The sequence below is a fragment of the Anomaloglossus baeobatrachus genome, chromosome 1 (assembly GCF_048569485.1).
Source record: "Anomaloglossus baeobatrachus isolate aAnoBae1 chromosome 1, aAnoBae1.hap1, whole genome shotgun sequence".
Taxonomy (NCBI): domain Eukaryota; kingdom Metazoa; phylum Chordata; class Amphibia; order Anura; family Aromobatidae; genus Anomaloglossus; species Anomaloglossus baeobatrachus.
This window is the reverse complement of record NC_134353.1, coordinates 811,982,143-812,004,325: the sequence shown is the minus strand read 5'-3', so window position 1 is coordinate 812,004,325 and position 22,183 is coordinate 811,982,143. Positions and strand designations below refer to the sequence as shown.

At 42.9% G+C, this 22,183-nt stretch overlaps 1 protein-coding gene across 5 annotated transcripts in view; it reads left to right on the top strand.

The window, feature by feature from the left end:
- Nucleotides 1–22,183, top strand: part of PAM (peptidylglycine alpha-amidating monooxygenase) — a 280,372-nt gene that overhangs the window by 19,640 nt on the left and 238,549 nt on the right. For all 5 annotated transcript variants that reach the window (XM_075325058.1, XM_075325057.1, XM_075325056.1 and 2 more), the window contains exon 3: nucleotides 15,849–15,969. In XM_075325058.1, coding sequence (XP_075181173.1) covers nucleotides 15,849–15,969 — 121 coding nt within the window. The remainder of the gene's footprint in view (nucleotides 1–15,848; nucleotides 15,970–22,183) is intronic.

Below are 22,183 nucleotides of genomic sequence, written 5' to 3'. Positions count from 1 at the left end.
AGTAAGCGCTGATCGACTGACCATATTGTCAATCTATACTCATAGCAGGTCATTTTGCTGCAGCAGGAGCCTCCCCCCTCTGCTCTGTTTGCAGTAACACATATAGATATTTAAGAACAATACTCTTGGCCAAAGATCTGACAGTTGGAGTGAAATCATCAGTGATTGGTAAATATCTATTGATTGGTGGTCGAATAACACCCTGGTTAGACAGGTAGGCAATCTGTAAGGCCTTGTCTACATGTTGAGTATTTGGAGAGTTTTTTTACCTCCAGAATTTGTAATCCAAAACCAGGCGTGGAACAGTCGGAGGAAACGTATAAGGCCTAAGACACACGGCTTGAAAATCGGAGCGAGTGGAATGTGATATAACATCGCATTCCACTCGGACCAATATTAGCCTATGTGTCAGCACCATTAAGCGATTATTTTGTCAACCCTAATCGGACAGAGAAAACAGTCACAGCATGCTGCAATTGTAATGCGATCCTAGATTCTCTCGCACCCATTCAAGTCTGTGGGGCGAGAGAAAAATCGCACTGCACTCGCACTACACCGGTGTACCGCGAGTGCAGAGCAAAAATAGCAATAGATGGCTACGGAGGAGAGAGGGAGATAAATCCTTCCCGCCCCTCCTCAGTGCCGCCCCCTGCAGCTGTGATCCGATCGCATGATCGGACTTCAGTCGCAGTGACACTCACATGACACTCGGCTTCTGCTATGGTGCCAGCGTGAGCCGAGTGTCATGCGAGGATCGCAGTAGTGCCCCGTGTGACCCCGGCCTAATAGAAACACGGGCGCCACTTCTGCATTTATCACTCACTCCTGGTTTAGGCTACAAATACTGATGTTAAATATTGACCTAATACTGAAAGTGTGAACATGGCCTGATGCATCTGTAATAGATCGCTCAGTGCATAGAGGCTGCCATAGTTCTCAGAACATGGCCCCTGTTTACACAGAACCATGTGCTGCTGAGAACAGTGATTCTTGTGCATTTTATGTTTTCATCTGATGACCATTTTGCTCGGCAGCCTGTTTACACTGCAAGAGTATCGGGGAACAAATGTTCGTAGGGAGGCTCATTACTGATTTTTCTCTGTTAATCTGAAGCCCCACATCTTCAGTCCGTACCCATCCAAACGTGGACAGGCAAACCACGAGGCCAAGATTATCTTCCATTTACTGTTACCAGTAAAATATAGATTGTGTTACTTTAACCGAAAACTAACGAAGTTCAGTGATGTTTTATCTGAATTTCCCTGTTTCTTTATCAATATTAATTTTGCTATTCTTAATTTGGATGAACACTTACATTGAAAGTATAATCTATTCCCTTTGTAGTAAAGTTTTAGTGACACTGTGGGCAAAATATGCTAAACCCTATAAGTTTCTTTCACTTTTTATTTTATTTTTACTCTGTAAAAAACTGCACTGAATGTATTATTTTATTTATTTTTTTACAAATGCCAGAAAAACATATTTTTTTCACTAAAATGACCTTGGCCCAAATTCATCAAGACCGGCAATTTTTCTTGATGAGGGGGTGCATTGGAGGCAGACGCCCCTGATTCATGAACAGCTGCATGCCTTTTCATGAATCAGGAGCGCCTGACGAGCAGCGTGCGCCCCTGTGCACCACACCAGAAATGGTGACTAGAGTAAGATTTTCTGGCCTAAGGAACGCCTAGCACGTCATGAATTACACTAGCCATAGTGTCACAACCATCAGCATCGCCCATTTTGTCCATAGCTTGAAGAAATTGACATAAAAAAAGGCAAAAGTTGCGAAATTTTGGAGAAATTGCTTTGATGTCTTATGGCCTTCGTGTCAAACTACGACTAAGGATCACTTAGGCATTAGTTATTTTTCTTGTGCAGAAAAACGTGAACTGACTTTCATCAGCCTTTTCGGATCCGATTTTCGTCAATGTCCTTTTTTACCATCAGTTTCTAGTAGGCAAAAAGAAAAAAACAATTGCGAAATTTCTCCTATCCATTAGGCTACATTCACATGACCGTTCCGTTTTGAGGGCCGTGTGATGCATCCGTGTGACTTCCGTTCCGTATACGGTCCGTGTGTCATCCATGTGTCATCCGTGTGCCTTCCGTTTTTTGGGTTTTTTTGCGGACCGCAAAAAACAGAAGCAGCAAGAAAGATAAATAGATGAGCAAGATAGAGGGATGAATGAATGAATAGAGGGATAGATGGATAGATGAGAAAGACATATATAATGTCCCACCCCCCTGCATATTCTAAGCTGGCACCCTTTAGTGACTTTCATGTGACACTAAAGGATGCTTAGCCTTGTATTTATCCAAAAAATAAATAATTAAAAAAAAAAATGACGTGGGGTCCCCCTATCTTTTGTAGCCAGCTAGGGTAAAGCAAACGGCTCAGCCTGCAAACCACAGCTGGCAGCTTCACCTTGGCTAGTAATCCAAAACAGAGGGCACCCCACGCTGTTATTTTAAATGAAATAATTTAAAACAAAAACACGGAGTCCCCCCAAATTGGATCACCAGCCAAGGTAAAGCGGACAGCTGGGGTCTGGTATTCTCAAACTAGGGAGGTCCACTGTTATTGGATACTCCCCAGCCTAAAAATAGCAGGCTACAGCCGCCCCAGAAGTGGCGCATCCATTAGATGTGCCAATGCTGGCGCTTTGCCCCAACTCATCCCGTTGCCCTGGTGCGGTGGCAACTGGGTAATATATGGGGTTGATGCCAGATGTGTAATGTCACCTGGCATCAAGCCCTGGAGTTAATAAGGTCACGCGTCTATCAGATACCTGACATCACAAACCCAGTCAGTAATAAAAAAAAAAAAATAGACAACAAAAAAAGTTTTATTTGACAAAACACTCCCCAAAACATTCCCTCTTTCACCAATTTATTGAAATGAACAATCAAATCCGGGTCTGGTGTAATCCAATAAGGGGGTCCCACGACGATCCATACCATAGTCACTGTCCCAGTCAATGAAGAACAGAAGGTTCCCCATTGGCTGGGAGAGCCGTGCAGTGACCTGAGCTAACATCATTAGGTCAGCCCAGGTCACTGCAGGGGATGACGAGCGCTGCTGGCAGGAGGTTAGATGTGATCATTACCTGCTGTGACGATCTCCTGCACTCCTGACGTCAGCGCTGTCACTGCCTTCTATGCCCGCCACGTTCACAGTGAAGAATCGCCGGAGCCTGTGACGTCACCGCTAGTGACAGTCTCGGGCCGTCCGCAAGACTTAATGTGAGAACACGGCGGGCATAGAAGGCAGTGACAGCTCTGACGTCAGGAGAGCAGGAGATCGTCACAGCAGGTAATGATCTCATCTAACCTCCTGACAGCAGCGCTTGTCATCCCCGTCCTTGCCCGCACTGCAGTGTGAGAAGCTGCTGATACTGCAGTGCGGGCAGACACTGACACACTGCTGTACGGGCAGCCGCGAGGCTGGAGCAGGACACAGACTGCACAGGCACCCGACGGAGGTCATACGGAAGTGCTTCCGTCCAGCTTTCGGTGATTTTGCGGGCCCATTGATTTGTACTGAGTCACGGTTCGTTGTTACGGAACAGAATAGGACATGTTCCATAACGGAATGGACATACGGCATCCGATGTGTTTTTTTGTAGGATTGGATGCATACGGAAGTTCTTCCGTGTGCCATCCGATCCCACAAAAAAGACATTGAAAAGATGGTCCTTTCCGTAGGTCCGCAAAAAAACAGGACCTGACCAGGACAAACGGAACAGCCATGTGAATGAGCCCTTACAATGCTAAAAACCGGCATCACATGAATTGCACATGGATGGCATCTCTGTGCTTTCTATTTCACTTACTCATACATTTGAGTGTGTGGTTTTTTTTTTGTTTTTTTTTTTTTATTTTTTTATCTGACACTCGAACAAATGAATGACACGTCAACTCCTTCACAAAATACCTATACATCATGGTCAGATACGGGACCTGGCGTATAGGTACATTATGACGATCGTGCGAGACACGGGCTGTGCCCGCATGATTACCAAGTTCCGACTATTACTATTACAGCCAGGGCCGGTCCAGGTGCTATTACTGGCTTTTGAACCCTTATATGCCTCAATCAATAGTGACTGCAGCATTTAGGAGCCTGGGAAGAGGAGTTTGCTCCCTCTCCCACGCAATCTGTACCCTTGCTATGTAATTGCAGGTTGCTGATCGTTGCCATGGCAACTTGAGGTCAAATAATGACCTCAGGGTCTGCCAGCTATGGAGGCCTGTTAGATCATGCCAAGAGCACGGTATAAGACATTCCGTCAATGTCACACTGACAGGTATAATGTATTGCAATAGATTATACTAGTGATCAGAGTATAAAAACAAAAGAAGTGAAAAAAAAAATATTACACCAAAAAAATACATACATATATTTATGTAAAACTATAAAACAACTACACATATTTGTAATCTCCGCATATGGAACAACCCAATCTATAAAGCACTCACATTTAATCCCTTCAGTGAACACCGTAAAAAAAGTGTCAAAAAACAATAATTTTTCATGATACCACAAAAAACTGGAATAAAACAACATCAAAAAGACGCATGTAAATAAAAATTGTATCAATGAAAAGGTCATCTTATCCCTCAAAAAACAAGCCCCAAATCATATTTGTGATAGGAAAAGTAAAAAAGCTAATATTTGTCATTTCAAAGTTTATCGATTTTTCTGAATAGCAAGCAACATAGAGACAAATTACAGCTGACAATCGTTGGAGGTGAGGTCACCTCTATCGATACATAGATCAATGAATCTAAAACATTTCTATAGATAGGTGGGTAGAAGGAAAGTAACGCAAGGGGAAAGAAACGACGGGCTATGGCAATCAAAAAGTGTCCAAGACCACGGGATCACGTAAGAGCACAAAAAGTACCACTGGAGAAGTTAAAACAGAAATAGAAGTAAAGATGGGTGCAGGAGCAATAGATGCAATATCACTCTATACATTGGGCTAGCTAGGAACTAGTCCCAATGGAACCATCTATTGGCAATCATGTCGGCATCACCTTTTGATTCTGCCATAAAAGCTATTATTATTATTATTATTATTATTTAACGATCTTCAGCTCCATCTCAAGCCTTGGCGTCTTGATGAATGAACGCTCTCTAACAAGATCGATCTTGTGCAAGCCTAGATGGGTCCACCAGGGTCTTCTCTGCCATTTTCTTGATAGTATCAAGTCATCGAGTTGCTGTTCTTCCTCTTTGCCTTGTTGCTTCTCCAATCATGATGTCCTTCTTCAGTGATTGATCTTTCCGTGTGATGTGTCCAAATTAGGCAAAATCGTAGCTTAGTGATCCTTGCGTTGTTACATGTCTGGCTTGATTTGTTCCAAAATTGATTTGTTTGTTCTTCATGACATTTATTCTATTGATAACCTCCTTCACCAGCAGCACATTTCGAAGACGTTGATTCTGTCTTGTTCCTTTATCGTCCACATTTTGCATCAATATGTTACTGCAAAAATTACCAGGCTATGTATGAGCCGTGAAAAAAACCAAGGAGAAAATTGTAGAAAAAATACCCTGACTATAAATAAATAAATTGCAAGTGCTTAATAAACAGGGTACTTAGTATATACATTTTTGCAAAAAGGTAAGAAGCTGTCTCACCTCGTCACGGTGTACCCATCTGAGACAGTCCCTAACCTACTAAAGTTAAAAACATATTCTGTACCTGACTAGTGTCATGTCAAAACTTCAATATGGATGGTAAAGTGGTTAGCTGGGTCCCAGATTAAATACACAGCAAAAGGTGAGAAGCAGGTAATTGTCCAGCCTCAGTATCAGGAGGGCTGCACCCCCAACTTGCATTCAAGCAAGATAACAGACAAAAAAACCAAAAAACTGAGCTGTGACAAATGTTCAATAAACATGCAACATTACAAGCATGTGTATTGCAGCCTCAAGACTAGAAAAAAACCAAGGAGAAAATTGTAGAAAAAATACCCTGACTATAAATAAATAAATTGCAAGTGCTTAATAAACAGGGTACTTAGTATATACATTTTTGCAAAAAGGTAAGAAGCTGTCTCACCTCGTCACGGTGTACCCATCTGAGAGAGTCCCTAACCTACTAAAGTTAAAAACATATTCTGTACCTGACTAGTGTCATGTCAAAACTTCAATATGGATGGTAAAGTGGTTAGCTGGGTCCCAGATTAAATACACAGCAAAAAGTGAGAAGCAGGTAATTGTCCAGCCTCAGTATCAGGAGGGCTGCACCCCCAACTTGCATTCAAGCAAGATAACAGACAAAAAAACCAAAAAACTGAGCTGTGACAAATGTTCAATAAACATGCAACATTACAAGCATGTGTATTGCAGCCTCAAGACTAGAAAAAAACCAAGGAGAAAATTGTAGAAAAAATACCCTGACTATAAATAAATAAATTGCAAGTGCTTAATAAACAGGGTACTTAGTATATACATTTTTGCAAAAAGGTAAGAAGCTGTCTCACCTCGTCACGGTGTACCCATCTGAGACAGTCCCTAACCTACTAAAGTTAAAAACATATTCTGTACCTGACTAGTGTCATGTCAAAACTTCAATATGGATGGTAAAGTGGTTAGCTGGGTCCCAGATTAAATACACAGCAAAAAGTGAGAAGCAGGTAATTGTCCAGCCTCAGTATCAGGAGGGCTGCACCCCCAACTTGCATTCAAGCAAGATAACAGACAAAAAAAACAAAAAACTGAGCTGTGACAAATGTTCAATAAACATGAATTCTGTCTTGTTCCTTTATCGTCCACATTTTGCATCAATATGTTACTGCAAAAATTACCAGGCTATTCACCAGTGAAATGTTCCTCGATTTGAAGACAATGTCCAGTTACTTCATTGTTGTTATTCTCCTATTGACTTCTGGTGTCATCCCTGTCTTGAGTGATCGCTGATCCGAGTAGGTTAAAGAACTTAACTTCAAGTTTGTCGCCGTCCATCTCAAATGTGTCCCAGTCATACTTGGCGATAGTCAATATCTTTGTCTTCTTTGTATTGAGTAGGAGTCCAATGTTTGAGCTTTCCATCTTGACACTCCGTAACATGTCCTTCATTCCATCTATGCTTACTGCTATCAATGTTGTATCATCTGCGTATTTAAAATTGATAACTCATCCAGCAATTCTGATTCCTTCATCTTTTTCTACAAGTCCAGCCTTCCTGAAAATAGTCTGTGCATATAATTTGAAGAGAAATGGTGACAGGATGCATCCTTGTTTGACATCTTGTTCTACTTTGAACCATACCGTGTTCTGTTTGGACTGTTGCTTCTTAGTCGATGTAAACGTTCCTGTTGAGGCTGATCAGATGGTTTGGCACACTCATATCCTTCATTCCTAAGTTTATGATGATCAACACAATCAAAGGCTTTGCTGTAATCGATGACGCAAAAATAGATCTCCTTGTTATATTTTTTTACCTATTCCATTATCTATCGAATGATGGCAATTACATCTCTTGTTCCTCTGCCTTTTCTAATGCTGCTTGTACTGCTGACAGCTATTTGTCAAAATAAGACTGTAACTATTTTTGTAGGATCTTCAGGAGTATTTTGCTGGCATGAAGTATCAGCACAATAGTTTAATAGTTTCCTCAGTCGGCAGCATCTCCCTTCAGAATAGGAATAAACACTGATCTTGTCCATATCTGAAGGCACCTGTGGTGACATCAACTCCTGCTTCAGAAGACTTTATTAGCTGTATTGGAATATTGTCACATCCAGGTGCTTTGTTTTTTTGGCAGAAGCTTTATCACAGCAACGACTTTGCCTTTCAAGATGTTCGGTTCTCTACCATTTCCAGTCTGTTTCTTCCCGTATCACAGAGTTGTTCTTGTAGAGGTGCTCCATGTATTCTTTCCATCTTTCCTTGATCTGTTCTGGCTCAGTTAGTTTTTTTCCCCTTGGCATATTTCATCATTCCCACTCTTGGTTGAAACTTTCATTGTATCTCTTTGATCTTTCGTATGCCTTCCTGGTCTTGCCCTTCAGATGTTCGTTTTCTATTTCTGTACATATCTTTTGATAATAAAGTTCTTTGCTCAAATGGATCTGTTTTGTCTTTTATGGATGTTGTCTACATCCTGCGTCTAACCATTTGCTTTTGCCAATCGTCTTTCTTCGATGATCTTTAGGGTTTCTTCTGTTAACCATGGCTGTGGGGATCTTTTCTGTTTCTTCTTTATTGTCTTTCTGGCTACTTCAGTAATATTATTTTTTATATGTGTCCAAAATTCTTCAGGCTTTCTTCCATCCGTGTCCAGTGAAATAAATAGATTGTGCAGACCGTTCGAAAAAACGTCAGGTATGTTCGTAAAATCGAAGTTGGATACGGCCTGTTATCTAGTCCATTTGCTCAACTTGACTCTAATATTTGCTGTGAAAAGTTCATGATCAATTCCATAGTCAGCTCCTGGGCTTGCTTTCGCGATAATGATCAACATATGTATTCAATCTGATTCTTATAGGCCCCATTTGGTGATCTCACTGTGTAGAGTCTCGGTTTGTGATTTTGGAAGAAGGTCCATGATGAACAGTTGATTTGTCGTACAAAATTCAATTAATCTTCCTTCAGCATCGTTTCCTTCACCAAGTTCAAAGTTTCCAACAATGGTTCCATGTTAGCTGTGGCTCATGTTGGCATTCAAGCCTCCCATGATAATGAGTAATTCTTATTTTGGTGTCTTGTCAATTTTTCTTCTTGAATTTGATCTCTTAGAACAGGGGTGGGGAATCTCCGGCCCGCGGGCCGTATGCGGCCCGCCATGACCTTTTCTGCGGCCCCCGGGCACATTGCACAGTCCACAGAGCTCGGGAGGCAGCAGCGTCTTGCTTGCTGCTGGCTCTTTAAACCCTGTATGGCTTACGTCCTCATGCTAGCGTGAGGACGTACTTTGTGGGTGGAGTTAGCGCTCAACTCGCTCTTTTTCCACAGAAGAGAAGCTACTACCTCAGCGTCCGACAGGTGTGTTTGTGCTCCCATGCCTGTGTGTGCCCCTGCACATCCCCACTGCAGCCTGTGCTCCGTGCACTGCAGCGTCCCATTCACCTTGCGCATTCCCACTGCAGCCTGTTCTCCGTGCAGTGTCCCGTCCTCCTCGTGCATTCCCACGGCAGCCTGTGCTCCTCACTCTCCCCCACGGCAGCCTGTGCTCCTCACTCTCCCCCACGGCAGCCTGTGCTCCTCACTCTCCCCCACGGCAGCCTGTGCTCCTCACTCTCCCCCACGGCAGCCTGTGCTCCTCACTCTCCCCCACGGCAGCCTGTGCTCCCCACTCTCCCCCACGGCAGCCTGTGCTCCCCACTCTCCCCCACGGCAGCCTGTGCTCCCCACTCTCCCCCACGGCAGCCTGTGCTCCTCACTCTCCCCCACGGCAGCCTGTGCCCCTGTGGCCTCCCCACGGCAGCCTGTGCCCCTGTGGCCTCCCCACGGCAGCCTGTGCCCCTGTGGCCTCCCCACGGCAGCCTGTGCCCCTGTGGCCTCCCCACGGCAGCCTGTGCCCCTGTGGCCTCCACACTGCTGCCTATGCCCCTGCGGCCTTCACACTGCTGCCTGTGCCCCCCTGGTATGTCAGAACCCCTAGCAATGTCCTTAAATTTCTCCCAGCCCTCCCAAGTGATATATAATCCTCCCTAGTGATGTCTAGTCCTCCCAGCCCTCCCCAGTGATGTCTAGTCCTCCCAGCCCTCCCCAGTGATGTCTAGTCCTCCCAGCCCTCCCCAGTGATGTCTAGTCCTCCCAGCCCTCCCCAGTGATGTCTAGTCCTCCCAGCCCTCCCCAGTGATGTCTAGTCCTCCCAGCCCTCCCCAGTGATGTCTAGTCCTCCCAGCCCTCCCCAGTGATGTCTAGTCCTCCCAGCCCTCCCCAGTGATGTCTAGTCCTCCCAGCCCTCCCCAGTGATGTCTAGTTCTCCCAGCAATGTATATTCCTTCCAGCCCTCCCCAGTGATGTATATGCCCTAAGCATCTCCTGTGATGTATATGCCCTCAGCATCTCCTGTGATGTATATGCCCTCAGCATCTCCTGTGATGTATATGCCCTCAGCATCTCCTGTGATGTATATGCCCTCAGCATCTCCTGTGATGTATATGCCCTCAGCATCTCCTCTGTGATGTATTTACAGCAGTCCCAGCTGACACAAACGTGGAAAAACAGTTGTGAGAAGCAATAAGATCAATATTGAAAAATATAGCCGCACCAAAAACAAGAAGCTTCAGCCGCCACGATGAGTTAATTGTTTGACTAAGTATAGCAGGGTAATTTTAAGTTGATAGTTTTGTGCGGCCCCCGAAGGTTGGTAGAAAATTCCAAATGGCCCTCGGCATTAAAAAGGTTCCCCACCCCTGTCTTAGAATATAGCAAACAATTATTTTTTTTCTTTAAAATTGTTTTATTGTGGAAATAAATCAAAACATAAATTATATAAATGTGGTATTGTTGACCTGAAAAATAAGGCCACGTTATCAACTTTACCACCCGGTGATCAGTGTAAATCCCCCTCCCCCCACATTTCCTGAATTGCTATTTCATGTTTATTCTGCCTCCCAAAAATCAGAAAACAAAAGCAATCAACAAATATTATCTGCTCGAAAATGGTACCAATAAAAACATCAACTCATCCTGCAAAAAACAAGCCCTCAATTGACTCTGTCAGCAGGAATATAGAAAAATCATAGCTCTCAAAATATTGTGATGGAATAACCAAATTTATAAATCTGGTGTCGCTGTATTCGCACTGACCCGAAGAATAAAGCCATCTAATAATTTAAACTGCACAGTGAACAAAGTACAAAATAAATAAAAACAATTATTGATCTGCTATTGATTTCTTTTAATCTTCCTCCCAAAGATCGCATTAAGGCTTGGCTCACATTTATCCTGCGCTCTACGCTCAGCATTTACATTGGCGTTTCTGTATAAATTTCCACAATGAACTGGGCATTCAAATGGCAAATTTTCATTTTTTTTGCTCAGCAACGGCCATATTGCTTTTTTTGTGGAAATCATCACTACAGAATTTGTGGCATAGTAGATCACATGGGTGCTACTGCATGTAATATAATGGTTAATATTGTATTGGCTTACCCCATCAGTTGAACCAAACGTAGTACATCAGAGGACATTGGCACATGCTAGGCAGTGACTACAAGGGAAGCAACCAAGAGGTTAGCGCTTCGGTATCCTTTTTTAATTTTTCTAAAACTGTGCCCCCTTTGACAAAATCAAAGGAAATCTTCAGTTTATTGGCAATTTCTCGCATGGAATATCCTTCATTTCTAAGAACAAGAATAGACTGTTGAGTTTCACATGAAAGTTCTCTCTTTTCTGGCCATTTTGAGAGTTTAATGGAACCATCAAATGTAATGCTCCAGATTCTCAACTAGCTCAAAGGAAGCTCAGTTTTATAGCTTCTCTAATCAGCAAAACTGTTTTCAGCTGTGCTAACCTATTTGCACAAGGGTTTTCAATGGATTTCTAAACATCCATTAGCCTTCTAACACAGTTATCAAACACAATGTACCATTAGAACACTGCAGTGGTGGTTGTTGGAAATGGGCCTCTATACACCTATATAGATATTGCATTAAAAACCAGACGTTTGAAGCTAGAATAGTCATTTACCACATTAACAATGTATAGAATATATTTCTGTTTAATGTTAATTAAATTGCTGTGCTGAATTTACATAACCTTGATAAGCATTATACACGATTCTTCTTATTCTATGCTTAATTTAATGTTGGCTTCATTGAAAAAAAATGTGATTTTCTTTCAAAAATAAGTAAATATTGAAGTGACCCTAAACTTTTGAACTGTAGTTTATCTAGATAAATTTCTTGAGGGGTCTAGTTTCCAAAATGGGGTCACTTGTGGAGTGTTTCCACTGTATAGGCACAACAGGGGCTCTCCAAACAAGACATGGCGTCCTCTATCTATTCCAGACAATTTTATGTTCCAAAAGTCAAATGGCGCTCCTTCCGGTCTGAGCCCTGCCGTGCGCCCAAACAGTAGATTTCCACCATATATGAAGTAGCAGCATACTTAGGAGAAATTGCACAATAAATTGTATAGTCCATTTCTCCTATTACCCTTGCGAAAATGCAAAATTTGGGGCTAAAAACAATATCTTTGTGGAATAAAGTAAACTTTTAATTTTTTCCTTCCACATTTGCGTTGATGCCTGTGAAACACCTAATGGGTTAATAAACTTCGTGGATGTGGTTTTGAGCAGTGTGAGCGGTACAGTTTTTAGAATGTCACTTTTGGGTATTTTCTGTCACCTAGGCCCCTCAAAGTCACTTCAAATGTGATGTGATCATTAAAAAAAAATGGTTTTGTAAATTTTGTTGGAAAAATGAGAAATCGCTCATGAACTTTTAACCCTTTAACTTCCTAATGGAAAAAAATGTTTCAAAAATGGTGTATGATGTAAAGTACACGTGGGGGAAATGTTATTTATTATTTTTTGGGGTGTAACTCTGGTTTAAGGACATAAAAATTAAAAGTTTGAAATTTGCATTTATTTTTTTGTCAGATTTTCCATATTTTCATAAACATTATTATTATTATTATTAGTAGTAGTATTTATTTATAGAGCACCATTGATTCCATGGTGCTGTACATGAGAAGGGGTTATATACAGAATACATATACAAGTTACAATAGACAGACTGGTACAGAGGGAAGAGGACCCTGCCCTTGGGGGATTACATTCTATATAATTTTGGGGAGGAAATAGTAGGTAGGGTGTAGGTTGGGCGGCAGCTCTGCACGGTGGTGAGGCAGTGAGGTCATTGTAGATTATAGGCAGGTGAAGGTGGGAGGAGCTGGAGGCAGACAGATAATCCACTCCAAGTTCTGCTGAAGCAACAGTTACAGATCTCCATAGAACTTCATGAGCACCAACTGTCATCTCCTATCCAAGTAATGGGAAAGTCCTAAGTTCATAGGTAAAATCAGTCTGCAATGAATAGAGAACTTTGAGAATGAATAATCCGTTCTGGAGGAGAAAGAAGCAGATTTCTCTAAAACGATATACGTATTACAAAGTTTCCGATTTTCATGAGTACTATTGAGTTATGAAAAAAATATAAAAGGTGGTTACTCTTCAAGAGTGTTGCTACATTTTGACAGCTGTCCCTTTTTTTTCTTTTTTTTTTTTTACGTCTTTTACTTTTCTTTACGCTTTTTTGTTTTTTTTTGTTCAATGGCCCTGGCACAGGGGAATTTGGAAAGATGGAGAAATGCTACTTTTTTGTTTCCCCTTTTTTATGTTTAAGGTAATTTTTAGTGCTCCTCACTCTGTAGTTTAGATGATGTTATAGCATTATTGCTTGATTTGTTACTCTGAATATTTTATATATATTTTTTAATAAACTTTTTCTGTCCTTCCACCAGTAGGCTCACAGACATAATAAGTCTGGCGTACTGGCCTGGTGAAAAAACTGGAGCCATAGGTATTAGTGTTGAGCCAAAAAGATCCACAGGTTTCTGGGTCCAGTTACATGTTGGTAATCTATGGCCACCAGACCATAGATTTGGGAACCTCGTCTTTCCTGCCGGCATCCCCGTTGCCTCAATGCCCAGCATGACGTCATCTGTCGCACACAACAATGACGTTATGCCAGGCCTACTAAGCTGACATGGTGGCAGTATGGTGGGCTGATAGGAGGAGGCTCATGGGGTTCTGTTCCAGTGCCCACAGACTAGTAATGTTGCTCCTGGTCCAGGGTCCTGGAAATATTTATTTTTTCCACCTCTAAGGCTATGTGCGCACTTACCGGATTTTGCCGCGGATTTTCCGCGGATTTGCTGCATGTTTCGCTGCAGAAAATGTTCATAACATCTCTGCAGTGAATCACCAGCAAATCCTATGGAGAAAAAAAATCCTGTGCGCACTAGGCGGAATTTGACAGCTGCATGTTTTGCTGCGGGAATCCCGCAGCAAAAACAAGTGCATGTCACTTCTTTTCCGCACATCGCTGCGGGATTTCACTCCATTGACTCCAATGTTAATCATGAAATCCCGCAGGGAATAACGCAGGCAGCAAATTCTGTGCGGTTCACTGCGTTTTCCTGCGTTATTCGCTGCGGTATTTCGCGGTTTACCTCCGGTAATGTACATCGCTTGTCTGCGGTTTTGCAGGGAAGTGATGTCATTACAGGAAGAGGAAGCCGTGCAGAGAGTAAACACACACAGATCACAGACACACACAGACATCACAGACATAGAACACATCACAGACATAGAACACAGACACAGGACACATAGAACACACATAGAAAGAAAACGGAAATATAGAAAACAAAGAACGTGGGCTCCGCTGCATATTCATCTTCCAGCCGAGGTAAGCACACAGCGGCGGCCCGGTATTCTCAGGCTGGGGAGGGAGAGGGGCAGGGTTAATATCCCCCGCCTCACTCCCCCTCCGGCAGCCGAGAATATCAGCCGCAGCTGCCCCGGCACTGTCGCATACATTATGCGGCAGCACCGGCGTGTCCTCGGCTCTTCTTGCCACCGTGTAGCAGTGGCAGCAAGGTAATACAAGGGGTTAATGATGGTGGGGGACCACCGCCATTAACTCCAGGCTTGATCATGGCAGCGTCTATGTGACAGCTGACATGATCAACCCGTAAGTAAAGTGAATAAAACACAGACACCGAAAAATCCTTTATTTTAAATAAAACAAACAAGCCTCGTTCACCATTTTATTAACCCCTCCCGCACCAAAGCTCCGGCGTAATCCACCGCTCCGGCATAATCCACAGGTCCTGCGCTGCTTACATCCAGCCGCGACTGTCACAGACACAGCGCTGAATGAAAGCAGCAGACAGCAGAGGTAATTACCGGTCATTTCCCACGGCCGGTAATGTGAACTCACTGCCGACCGTGGGAAATGCAGCGATCTGTCATCTATCTATCTATCCCTCTATCTATTCTTCTGTCTGTCTACTATCAGAATTAAAGACTTTTTTTTTTTTTTTCTTCAATGTGCTTTATTGCATTGAATGCAATAAAGCACATCCCAACCCGCACGCGTCAAAACCGCGGCAATACCGCGGTAAAACCGCGGCAAACCGCATGCGGTTTCCCGCGGTTTTTTACCGCGGGTGCGGTAATCTTTGAGAGCATGCGGAACTTTCTCAAGAAAATTCCATTTCCCAGTGCGCACAGTCACCGTTGACTGCAACATCCAAGATGTTATAAAAATGGAATTTCATAAGTTATCTGCTCTCAATGGTGAGAGCCATATCTCCGCTGTATTCGGACCTATTGAACTACCTCCCACCTGTGTTTATATATGTATGGCATGGGGTGGAATGTGGTTAAAGGGAACCTGACAAGACAGCTATATATATGAAAGCAGTGGTACGTCTCTAAACGTGATACGATCCTAGTCACACATCTAGTGTAGGATCCATACACTATATCAGACTGGAAGTGCCCTGTGCCGTATCATTACTCTGGCACCGCTTCTTGAACATGCATTGACAGGTCCCTTCTCCATCCATCTTCCGCAGTGGACTTCCAGCCTCATTTGGCTTCTAGGCTAGATTCCTCATCATTCGCACATTTTGAGGGGGACGAGAACCTATACAGCCATGGTACTACTTTCATATATAAAACATGTTGAGGGCTTCACTTTAATGGTCACTACCACTTTGCATTTTTGGTTCATACAGATGTGGGTGATGAGATTTTGAACATACTCTATATAGAAGGGCAATAACGCTCTGTATGTCCTGCGCTCTTGACTATAGTTGATGTCCACAGCTCTCTTAATAATAATTTATGTTTTTCTTTGCACAGGTATCAGGAATCACCAAGTTCCCTTTCAAATGGATGCTCAGGGACCACAAGGCCTGTTACTTCTCCAGACTCCTCAGACTTTACTCTGGATATACGAATGCCCGGGGTAACTCCAACAGAGGTGAGCAGACTGTCCTACATGTATGGTAGTGAAGCTTCCAATCCCTCGCCACCTAAGAACGCCAGGTAGTTAATGATGTGACTATTCAACAACAGCTGGCAGGTTGCATTATGTGGACCCCTTGGCAATGTAATTTGTGTTTCTAGTCACATCTCTTTGGAAGCTAATTTCCCTTTGGTCCGTTTGCTTCATAGTAACATACATTATGTATAAGCCTATTGTCTCAAACCGTCTATTTAGGGGGAAAACTCACCATAGGCAGTATGAAAACCAGTTTAAAATGCTTTGATAAAACGCTACCCTGCATTTCTTCCCTTTACGCTGATGGCGGCTAAATAGTAGGTTGCCATCTCCCAGTAGACCTCAGATTTGGAACCAGTTGGGCAACCAGACACTTTTTCTTAATGAGTTCAACACAGAAATGGGAGAACAGTATCCCAGTATATCCGTGTGTTAGTTTGCCTGTCACCATGTTTAGGTCTGAACCAGTGCTATTAGTAAATGTGGATCTCATGAACCTTTGGATATCCAGTTCCCCTCTCTACGAGGTGCAGGGTCTTGAAGACGGGGAGCAGCAGATTTATGGCTGTCGAACAAGTGCAATAACTCAATCGGCTGTACCACCACCCTTGACAGTTGTCCCTTGTCCATATGGCCTACTAAGCAAATGGAGATCATATAGGATGGTCTGTCTTTATAAGTGGATTCCTTAGGCTCAAATCTTCACCATTCTTCTAATACATGAAGAGTTATTCATACCAGTGGCCATCATGTTACACTAAATATTAGAAACTAGAAAGTGGCCCGATTCTAACATATCGGGTAGTCTAGAATGTGTATGTATGTTAGCAGATTGAATAATAAGGTAATGAACGGACTGGATGGGTTAGGTTTAATTTAGTATTCTTATAATTGTTTATTGGTTTTAAAATGACAAACAACAGAAGGAATAGTTTTAATAGATGAGTCTAATTTTTAATGATGTCTATGTAATGAAAGAAGACTATCCAGGTGTGTGTGTGTGTGTGTGTGTGTGTGTGTGTGTGTGTGTGTGTGTGTGTGTTCGTTCTGTGTATACATGCGGAGGGCGGGGGGGTGCCAAGTGATGTAATGTGTGCGGGGGGCGGAGGCGAGCGGTGGGTATGTGTCGGCTGGGTTGCTGGTGTGGGCTCCCGGGGATGCAGCACTCACCGGGGAGTCAAGCCTCCGTGTGGGTGCGGGGAAATGTGTCGGGCATCGTCCTGTTGGCCCGTAGTTCGAGCTGTTCAGTTAGCTGTGCCGTTGGTCGCAGGCTCTTTAGCGTGTGCGGTGTGGCGACGGATGTCACTGTAATGACGTCATTTTGGAGCAAGACAGAATAAGGCAATTATATATATATATATATATATATATATATATATATATATATATATATATATATATATATATATATATATATATATATATATATATATATATATATATAGATGCCTGGCTATCTGCGGCTTTCACTGGCATGGTCAATGACTTGTTTGCTGTCGGGATCGAGTGCAGGACTTGAGGTGATTGGTTGATCTCTCTGGAGGCCGTATTGTGAAAAGGGTCATTTGTTTGGACAACCCCTTTAACTAAATGTGGCCCCTGTAATACTTTGGTACATCTTGAAAATAGAGGATGCTAGTACAGACCTGTCCCAGGTAAATGACTTAATGCAAATTCCATAAAAAGTAGTCAGCACTCTGCTATAAAAGTTTAGCCCTGTCTTATCCATCTTTTGGAAGGAGATGCAGAAGCACAGCGTAAGGCCAGGTTCCATGTCTGACATTCACAGCCCAACTGCAGACCATGATGTCTGGATCCGCACTGGGTCTCCAGGTTTCAGCAGCCTGGTATATGCCTATGAGTCTGTTGAGTTCGGGTCAGGAGACCTACAGCTTATCTGGGAACTGCTATCCGTAATCTCACTGGTGACCAGGGCTGTGGAGTCGGAGTCGTGGAGTCGGAGTCGGAGTCAGAGCTCATTTTGGTGGAGTCGGAGTCGGAGTCGGTATAAAATGCACCGACTCCGACTCCTAAAATATATAATAAATTGGGGACAGCAGTGCAATGCAGAATGTGCTGAATATTTTACTAAATAATAACATTTAGTATAATGCTTATATTTAAGTGAAAAATTTATTGTAGTACAATGTGAACATCAGACATTTAATTGTTTTTATGATACAATAATCAAGATATTTGGATAGAACATAAAATATTTATTGGAATACAACTTTAGAACACAAAAAACTAATAAATTGTAAATATGTAAAATATATATATATATATATATATATATATATATATATATATATATATACAGTGTATATACACACACAAGATATATATGTAATCTACTGTATATTACATAGTGTATTACATATTTACAATTTATTACAGTTTTTTGTGTTCTAAAGTTGTATTCCAATAAATATATTTTATGTTCTATCCAAATATCTTGATTATTGTATCATAAAAATTATTAAATGTCTGATGTTCACATACACATATTCATGTACTACAATAAATTTTTCACCTAACTATAAGCAATATATGCCGGAGTCGGAGTCGGAGCCGGAGTCGGAGTCGGTGCAAGAGAATTTGAGGAGTCGGAGTCGGAGTCGAAGGTTTGGCTTACCGACTCCACAGCCCTGCTGGTGACCATGTAATTAATATGGTTGGGCAATAATGGCTATAGGTGGGTGCCACAGTGGTAAGGAGGATCCTGCCAATCTATGCAGAAGAATATGCCATGGCACTCTGGCTTATGCAATAAGAAGAAAACACTGACAGGGTACTTTCACACTTGCGTTCAGCGGAGTCCGTCACTATGGAGAATAGCGCAGTCCGTTAACGCACTGCGCTATTCTCCATAGACTTGTATGGACGACGCACTGTAACGCAAGTGTCAGCGTTGCATCCGCCGGACGACGCAGCGTCGTTATTTTGACGCTGCGTCGGGCGGAAGGAACGCAGCATGTAACTTTTTTGAGCAGCGGAATCCTTTGGATTTCACTGCGCATGCTCTCTCTGGCTCCCTGCACCCGTAACCAGGGTACACATTGGGTAACCAAGGAACCCTGGTTACGTGTGTCGGGAGCCCGACATTTCCCCGCTCGGCTCTGCCCCCTCCCGCACTCCGTATGTATGTGTACACACACACACACACACACTCTCACACTCACTCACCTGTCCCCCAGCAATGCAGTCCCCATGGCACTGACGTCCTCCGCCATGGCCCCGCTCGGCTCCACCCACTTCGCACTCCGCCCCCCGCTCCCGCCCCCGCACACATTGTCGGCGACCGAACGATCAGCTGATCACCCAGCGGCCGGCTACTGTGAGTGATCAGCTAATCACCCAGCGGCCGGCTACTGTGAGTGATCAGCTGATCACCCGGCGGCCGGCTACTGTTTGCGATCAGCTTTTCGTTCACAATAGTCTACCGACGGTAAAACTGTAAAAAACTCGAAACGGATTGCATTGTTTTGCAGCATCCGTTGTGTCACTATATGCAACACATCCGTTGCATCCATCACACAACGCCATGCAACGCAACGGATACCGTTCAACGTAAGTGGGAAAGTAGCCTTATTTTAATGTCGGCATGTGTAGATCCAATGTAAACAAAGCCCAACATTTTGGTCCCAAGTTGTCATCTTATTACATAAGAGCTCCTTTACTCCATTACAGCTGTGATCATGGTCCAATTGGGACTGAAACGTTTGCCATTGTTCACATTGGAGCGACACATTACAATATACCAGTGTATTTTCATTTACAGTTAGGTCCAGAAATATTTGGACAGTGACACAATTTTCGCGAGTTGGGCTCTGCATGCCACCACATTGGATTTGAAATGAAACCTCTACAACAGAATTCAAGTGCAGATTGTAACGTTTAATTTGAAGGTTTGAACAAAAATATCTGATAGAAATTGTAGGAATTGTACACATTACTTTACAAACACTCCACATTTTAGGAGGTCAAAAGTAATTGGACAAATAAACCAAACCCAAACAAAATATTTTTATTTTCAATATTTTGTTGCGAATCCTTTGGAGGCAATCACTGCCTTAAGTCTGGAACCCATGGACATCACCAAACGCTGGGTTTCCTCCTTCTTAATGCTTTGCCAGGCCTTTACAGCCGCAGCCTTCAGGTCTTGCTTGTTTGTGGGTCTTTCCGTCTGAAGTCTGGATTTGAGCAAGTGAAATGCATGCTCAATTGGGTTAAGATCTGGTGATTGACTTGGCCATTGCAGAATGTTCCACTTTTTTGCACTCATGAACTCCTGGGTAGCTTTGGCTGTATGCTTGGGGTCATTGTCCATCTGTACTATGAAGCGCCGTCCGATCAACTTTGCGGCATTTGGCTGAATCTGGGTTGAAAGTATATCCCGGTACACTTCAGAATTCATCCGGCTACTCTTGTCTGCTGTTATGTCATCAATAAACACAAGTGACCCAGTGCCATTGAAAGCCATGCATGCCCATGCCATCACGTTGCCTCCACCATGTTTTACAGAGGATGTGGTGTGCCTTGGATCATGTGCCGTTCCCTTTCTTCTCCAAACTTTTTTTCTTCCCATCATTTTGGTACAGGTTGATCTTTGTCTCATCTGTCCATAGAATACTTTTCCAAAACTGAGCCGGCTTCATGAGGTGTTGTTTTTCAGCAAATTTAACTCTGGCCTGTCTATTTTTGGAATTGATGAATGGTTTGCATCTAGATGTGAACCCTTTGTATTTACTTTCATGGAGTCTTCTCTTTACTGTTGACTTAGAGACAGATATACCTACTTCACTGAGAGTGTTCTGGACTTCAGTTGATGTTGTGAACGGGTTCTTCTTCACCAAAGAAAGTATGCGGCGATCATCCACCAGTGTTGTCATCCGTGGACGCCCAGGCCTTTTTGAGTTCCCAAGCTCACCAGTCAATTCCTTTTTTCTCAGAATGTACCCGACTGTTGATTTTGCTACTCCAAGCATGTCTGCTATCTCTCTGATGGATTTTTTCTTTTTTTTCAGCCTCAGGATGTTCTGCTTCACCTCAATTGAGAGTTCCTTAGACCGCATGTTGTCTGGTCACAGCAACAGCTTCCAAATGCAAAACCACACACCTGTAATCAACCCCAGACCTTTTAACTACTTCATTGATTACAGGTTAACGAGGGAGACGCCTTCAGAGTTAATTGCAGCCCTTAGAGTCCCTTGTCCAATTACTTTTGGTCCCTTGAAAAAGAGGAGGCTACGCATTACAGAGCTATGATTCCTAAACCCTTTCTCCGATTTGGATGTGAAAACTCTCATATTGCAGCTGGGAGTGTGCACTTTCAGCCCATATTATATATATAATTGTATTTCTGAACATGTTTTTGTAAACAGCTAAAATAACAAAACTTGTGTCACTGTCCAAATATTTCTGGACCTAACTGTACCTACATAAATCGGAGTGCCATGGTTCTTTTAGTGTGTGATAACTATCTGGCACTGATGGTTTAGTGTGGTCAGCCATATAAACCATAGAGCTCCCCTGCCATATGGTAGTCATGGACAGTAACTTGCATCCGGTAAGGTACTTATGGCAATACCACAGTGCCAGGGAACGGGCACAGAGAAGAGTGGCCATTGTACAAAAAGAGACCCTTCTTGGGCATCTGGACGTAGCAGCACTTTTCTTTTTTTAATGCAAGTACATGGGTTCTGTAGTACAAGGGTCTGAAATATATTGCTGCTGAGCAATAATGTTATATATAAGGGTTGTTCTTTTAACCCTTGTGTCTTATAAGACAGGTATAATTCTTGCTAATCATTTATTAAACCTCCCTACACCTATAAAGGCTGCGGAGGCTGCCGAGGACGAGCTGTGTTGTTGTCATGCTGCAGTAGGTGATGACTCATTGTTGCAGATGGAATTTTTTTTTCTTCTATTGAGGAAGTAAAAGGGATCCCATTAGTGAGGAAGAGGCAAAGGAAACTGGAGGCTCATTTGTTTCCCTGTAGACCTTCATCCTGCGCACAATAAAATGTATGGAGAACATTAGGAGTCTTCACGAAGTGGCTTCTTTAATTGGGCCCCACAATCGTTTCATGCTACAGCAGGCATGCATTGTCTTGTGCAATGATTAAGTGGCATAGTAATTCCTCCAGATAACCTAAATACAGCCTGATTGGAACTTATTTTTCATGTTGAA